The 7,007-nt window shown below is 32.5% G+C and overlaps 1 protein-coding gene across 1 annotated transcript; it reads right to left on the bottom strand.

The window, feature by feature from the left end:
* Positions 1-5,261: 5,261 nt before the first annotated feature.
* On the bottom strand, positions 5,262-6,466 carry LOC118747041 (guanosine-3',5'-bis(diphosphate) 3'-pyrophosphohydrolase MESH1-like). The gene has a single exon (XM_036481034.1). The coding sequence runs from the start codon at positions 6,442-6,444 to the stop codon at positions 5,905-5,907; it is 540 nt and encodes a 179-aa protein (XP_036336927.1). The 5' UTR covers positions 6,445-6,466; the 3' UTR covers positions 5,262-5,904.
* Between the last annotated feature and the right edge of the window lie 541 nt (positions 6,467-7,007).

Here is a 7,007-nt window from a genome sequence, read left to right as displayed (position 1 = left end):
ATTTTATATGGGGAAAAAACCACTTTTCGTAGAAATTGAATAGAATAGTTAAAAATGAACATTTTCTACCAGAAAACTTTGTTTATCTGCAAGAGATTCCCAATAATAGTACCCAATTGTTTATTTGACAATTTTTTCATCGCAACTATAACTCCTAGGTCCGCCAAAAACCCACAAAAACCCCGAAAAATGCAATAGGACGACCAATAAAAAATCGTTAGGGTTAAAAAATGGTTCAATAAACAATTGGGTATTATTGCTGAAGTCTCCTGAAGAGAACCAGAGTTTTCCGATCGAAAAATATCCCATATAAAAATACACGGAAAACTTTCGAGCGCTTTGAGCGACCTCCAAAAATTTTTTGATTTCAAAATAAAAAAAATAGGGGTACACTTTTTTCGATATAGAACAATCCTAGGGGGTGAGAGCATTACAATTCCGACTTTACTGTTTTTGGACCACCCTAATGTACATACTACTGTATACATGCTACAATATGCACATGCAGGCAAAATACGCTGAAAAAGGTTGTGACACGTACATATGTACATGCATACAGTGGCTCAAAAAAGTGTTCACATATAGATTTTTCTAAATATTTGCAATGTTTTTCAAGTTAAAATTTCTTGTTAGATATTTTTTCTATAAAAAGTGTTTCATAAACATTTCACCTTTTTACTCCATCGACCGAAGCAGCTCCAACCCAGCAAACGAAATACTTAGGAATTTCGCCCATACAAAAATAAACAAAAAAATATTTAAAATTTACACGATTATTCAACTGCTTAACAGCCAGTTTCACCAAACTATTTAAGTAGAAATTAACTTTAATTTTCGAATTTTCGGTTTCACCAATCAATTTTAATGTTGATTTAAGTGACCTATGCTCTGCACTTAAATAAAAGTTAAATCAGAATAACCACACTCAGAGGTGTTACACGTTTAATCACCTGATCATTGTGTAACTGCTGCTTACTTGTATACCAGCCCTGCTTTTACAACAGCGTGCCAAAGCTTTCAAAAGCTCTCAGTACAAATGAAAGCGAAAGCTAGTCCTAGTCTGTTTTACAACCACTTTTTACTCACTTAAATAAATAGTTTATTGAAACTGAAAATTATTTAAATGAGAATTAAATACAAAATTAAATTAAAGTTAATTTCCACTTAAATAGTTTGGTGAAACTGGCTGTAAGACTTGCACTTTATTGTACTAAAATATGATGAGCTATAAAACTGCATATTCAAATTAAAAAGTTCCAATTTTTTATGAAAATTTGTTGAACGTTTCTAAATTTTGTATTAAATTTGAAACTTTGATTTTAATGGTTTTGGTTTAAACATGAACCATATTTTTTATCAACATGAAAAACATTGTACAAAAAAAAAAAATATGTGTACACTTGTTTGAGTCACTATATGTACTTGCATACATACATACGTACGTAGAAGGCAATGCGAGCCAATAGCGAAATTTTCTACTCAGTTCTACACTATACATATGCATATTTTTTTATTTCATTATTAATTAATTTTATTTTGCAAAGAGAGTGAGAGAGTAGCTTGGCAATGATCGTGAATACGATCAACTACTTGGCAAATTACCGCGACGTCGGCAAAAGTTAACAATACGCTAGCGAAGAATACAAAATTAGCGACCGGCAAGTAAACAGACAGTCAGCCACAAGAAACATAATACTATTTTTTCCACGACCGTGGCATGATCAAAGTTTCTTCCGTCTTAAGGTGTCTTCTTTTTTTATTTAACTTGTGATTCTTTATTTATTTATAAAAAGAAAACTGAATATAAAATTCAATTACATATGTATAGACATTTTTCCATAGGTGGCTCACGTGAAACGGTTAACATAAACCATAAACAGTTAACGAGGATACATATAGTACATATGTACATACATACATGTATACATAGGTATAACTAAGCGTCAAGTTGATAACATATATATAAAATAAATGTAGAATATTTACACACAAAATGCCATTGCATCAAGCAATACATACATACATTCATACAACAACGAATTCAACTTGCACTACAAACAAACAAAACAATAATCATCTGATCTGTTTTGACTCATTCAATACAAAAATTTGGCTTGTCGCTCATTTATTTATGCCACGTAGTAAATAGATTATTCGCATAATCTCATTTCTGCTTTCGGCGCTAGCTTACATACACGTCATAGCGCTCATATGTTTGCACTTATGTCATATACATATACATACATGTACATACAATCATATGTATACTCGTAGTAATTTACACAAGTATGTATCGCTCTGGTTTTTTTCCTTATTTTAATTATCTTACTTTTTTACGGTGCGTATACGTAACATTTTTTTTTGTTAGCCAAGTGCAAGAGTGCCAAAAAATCTTACATACATACATACATATGTACTTTTACACATTTTTGAATATGTATTCATAAATATGCACATAATTTCATTAGCCCCTTGAAAACTGGGGCAATGCATAAATACAGTGGCGCTCACGTAAATGGTACACTTTTATTTTTTACAATAATCACAATGTTTTACGTGATACATTTCAATATATTTTCAGTTGAGATAGGGCGTTTTTTAACTAAATTCTGAGATAGGGCGTTCTTCAAACAAATTCTAAATTGGTGCGTTCTTGAAAAGTTTGCTGAGATAGACCGTTTTCGAACCGGTTAGGTCGAGATAGGTCGATCTTCCACTAAGCCGTCGATGTTTTCTTTATAGGACCTTTTCTTATTAAGACATTAAAAATTAAAATAGTGAAATAATTTCCTTTTCTAAGTTTAAATAAATCAAGGATATCCCACGGAATAAGCGAGTGGACAAAAAATATATATAATGGTAAGAATAGCCCATATATGAAAGAATGCACTCAGGGGATTGTGTGAAGCGTCTTTAGGTTATAGCTGAACATTTTTTAATAATGTTTACTATTTTCAAAAAACTATTCTTCGAATTGGGTTCAATCTAAAGAAGAAGTTATGTGTAAAAGTATTCAAAAGTTATTTAAACACGTGTCTGAGTATTAACATGGATGTTAAACAAAATTTCGCATATCAACAAAAGGAAATTTACGTAGAATATACAAATTAGCAGACGCTGTTGGAAAAAAAGGCGAACTTAATCACTGAACTTACTATGACGAACACTCTTGTGAATAATACATTTTAGCGTTACTTAAATTACACAATGGTGATTAGTACGAAAATATATTTTTTAAATTACAAAATCACTTAAATCGGTGGCTATGGTGTGAATGTAATATGTATGTACATAAGAATGTATACAGCCTATAGAAGCACGCATTGAGTTCATGACAAACATTTTTGTCTATTTAACTATAAATTTGCTAAAATATTAACGAACTAGAACATTTGTTCTACATATGTACGTACATACATACATACGTACATATATGCATCCATGTGCAGTACATTTCCATATGCACAAATAATTTGAGATAGTACATAGTATGTACTTACATATAAATAGATAAATGCATGTACATATGTACACACTATATAGCATTGACAACACTGTGCAACACATTTTTCTAACAAAGAAAAGTATTTTTCTGAATTTGGCTCTTGCAGCGCATTTAAAAAAATTAAATTCTCGTTACTAGAGTTTGATATTTTTGCCATGTTTCTCTACGAAATAAAATAAGGCATGGTTCTTCGTTACGTCTTCGTATTCCAGCAACAAATTTCAGGTAATATTGCGTCAGGAAATTTATTTTCAAACTAGCTTCGAAAGCTGTTGAAACCGTTCGGTTTGTGTGTCAGATTGTTATCTGAAGGGTTGCAGATGATGTTGGAAGTAGTGAATATTTAGCAACATGTTCACTCCAATATTCAAAAACGCCGCCATCAAACCCGATTCCACTTCTAATGTGATTTGTATGTTGGTACATAAATTGAACAGTTTGTAGTTTTTACCTGAGGCTTATGGGAAAATTTTCCCATTTTAGTTACTATTTTGCCAACAAATTCTTTAGGTGGGCTTAGGACCTATTTTGGCGACCAACCTTCCAGGTGCTTCGTGCTTTTGCATATTATGAAGAGTTCGTATGCAAAGAAATTGGTAAAGATAGCTCTACTTTGACGGGCTATAGCTTTTAAAAGGGAGCAATTTATGTTTTTTTTTTTAACTTAGGTTTTTATTACCCTAGTTCGGTACTATCGACTTGTGTTCGTGGCGTCCCCCCCCCCGTTAGATTCCATGAACCTAAAATTGTTGCACAGTGTAGTACAAAAATCGCCCTTGACTAACAGTCGTCAGACATTTAAACATTTATTTTATGCACATACATATGTGTATGTAAACAAACAAAAACTTTCTTTATTTATGTTGACGTCATTGGTTGGGACACAATTTTCGAAGCGTTCAGACTAAAATGCAAAATTAATGCAAAAGTTTTAAAGTTCGATAATGGCATTCATCTTTATAAGTATTTGTTATCATATTAATGAGTATTTGTGCTCAAAATACTAACGGTATTCACACGCACGTAACCCACTACTCTGTAGCATTTAATTATTTTTGTATCATTTCATTTTATTGGTTTACCCGCTATCAAGATTCTCGTGGGGCAAGGTTGATAAGGTCGTATCGAGCATATTGCGTGAAAAACTAAAGCCCACCGTCAACGTAATGATTTAGCTTTAGTCCTAGTAAATTCACCATAGACTAGGTATTCAAAGGTTGGAAATAAAACACATTTTGTTTTAATTCCCAGTGCTTATTTATACTATTCTGCTGACGGAAGGAAGTATGTTAAAGTAGGTAGAATCGTACCTACTCCTCAGACTTCTAATCTTGAATGTACATACATACATATATACGGTATAAGAAGGTGGATTTCAATAACACCATAAGCAATAAAACCATAATGGCTTTATTTCCTTTTGCGATTGGAAATATGTATTGGAAATAAAGCTATTATTGTTTTATTGGGCATTTAAAAAGTTCTGTTAAGATATAATAAAACAATTTTTTGCGAGAATATTTATAACAAAGGAACAAATTGAATGACATTATTAAAAATAAATAAAATTAAATAAAAATAAATGAGCTACAACAACACGTCAAAGTTATTATCAAAAAGACCCAGATTTTTATAAAAAGTAAAATGACAGTATTAAAATTAATTAAAAGGTGAGTAATACATATACCTATATATTTACCAAAGATGTAAAGCAAATTTATTTATACGAAAAAATATTTACAGAAGCTGTTTTTATTGTTTCTTAACATAATTATCCGATACTCTTCTTTATGATTACACAGGGCAACACTGATTATGATGAGACAAATGTTTGAACCTGTTTTTGATAGACTTTTTTGTGCTGATTACGAATCCTTAGGTATAAGGCTTCCATCAGCTTCAGATCTTGACAAAAACTTGGTCAAAGTGTCAAAAAATCGCGTTTTTTGCAATATTTGAGAAGCTCCAGCAAAGAAACAAATAGTGACAGAACCTTTCACTTAGGCCTAAATCAAAGCTAAAACTCTCGGCTACTATCCCTGAGAATACCATCCCTGCACCTTGACTCAGAGTCATTTATTAAGCAATAAAAAAATACTGAAAAATTATGCTATTGAAAAAAAAATTTAGCCAAAAATCAGTCTTTTCCGTTCAAAAAATAAATATAAGTGACCTTAGGATCAAGATGCCGGAATGGTATTTTCAGGAGTTTTAGACAAAAGTTCAAGCCTTAATTTCGTTACCAATTTCGTAAACAATGTCGTTAAGGTTTTCTGTACTTATAACGAACAGCACATATATATACATGTACATATTTATCAAATTAAGCTTTAAAAACAACGGACGTCGCGCTTTTATTTAATGCAGCATTTTTTTTTATTTCCAACAAGAAATTAACTTTAAAGTAAAATTTTCTGCCTAAAAATATCATCCAATTTCTGCTCCAACTCAGCATTCGTGCCACGCATATTATCCACTACTTTCTTGGCCCAAACATAATATTGCTCTTGGCGCTCCACCGACCAACCAATAGGCGGCTTCCTGCCCAAATCTCTTAAATTATCCAATTTATCTGCAAGCTTCACCAATTTCGCCTTGCTGCTTGACGTTGCCGCATGTTTGATTTGCAAACGCTTGCGTTCCTGTTTCTCCAATGACTTATCATCGGTGACCTCTCGCACAATGCTACAAATGTCGGCACCAAATTGTATCTCAATTTCCTCAAATGTGGTATCGGTATCCTCGACTGTATCGTGTAAAAGTGCTGCAATTAGTACAGTTTCATCGGAAATGCCACCTTCTACGGCCAGTATGGTAGCCACATTGATGGGATGATTGATGTAGGGAGTCTCATTATCCTTGCGACGTTGCATGCGGTGTTTACTGGCAGCGAATTGCAAACCTTGCATTAATTTTGCGGTGGGTTGTATCACTTCCATGTTGAAGAAAATTCAAATCAGCCTGGTGAGAGTGCACACAATACTTGTTTCAATATATGTATGTAGGTATTATTGTAGAAAAAATAAAACTAGTCAATACAATTGAAGTGGACATTATCGCGTCATAAAAAGAGCTAGCAAAAATATATCTTCAACAATTCAAGGAAAAGTAGGTAAAAACACCCATAAAACCTCAGCTGTTAGGACAAACACTATAATACTCAGGTGGTCTTATCGCTGTGCGTCATGAAATTCTAGCTTTCAAATATGCAGATATACTTATATACGTACATACTACGTAATATATGGTTAGTTGAATAATAAATAAGAGTTATAAAATGCATTTCAATGCCAATCAACTTTTTGTTATACATATGTTACCAATATCAGCTGAAAGCACCCACCTCCTACTTATTTGCGTGCATGTAATTGGATGAATAGATATGGATGGATGGCTCGTGCTATGCTTAAAATAGTTCTAATCAAGCCAAAGTGAATGGGAAATTGAATTTGTTAGACTGACAGTTCAGTGTGATAAACAGAATATAACATTAAGACAACAC

This window comes from Rhagoletis pomonella, unplaced genomic scaffold, assembly GCF_013731165.1.
Source record: "Rhagoletis pomonella isolate Grant_MI unplaced genomic scaffold, Rhpom_1.0 Rhpom_scaffold_00011, whole genome shotgun sequence".
NCBI classification, from domain to species: Eukaryota; Metazoa; Arthropoda; class Insecta; order Diptera; family Tephritidae; genus Rhagoletis; species Rhagoletis pomonella.
The sequence above is the reverse complement of the archived record's forward strand: the minus strand, read 5'-3'. Positions and strand labels throughout refer to the sequence as shown.

Excerpts from the sequence above, each read along its gene's own strand:
- LOC118747041 (XM_036481034.1), bottom strand. The coding sequence starts at position 6,444 with ATGGAAGTGATACAACCCACCGCAAAATTAATGCAAGGTTTGCAATTC.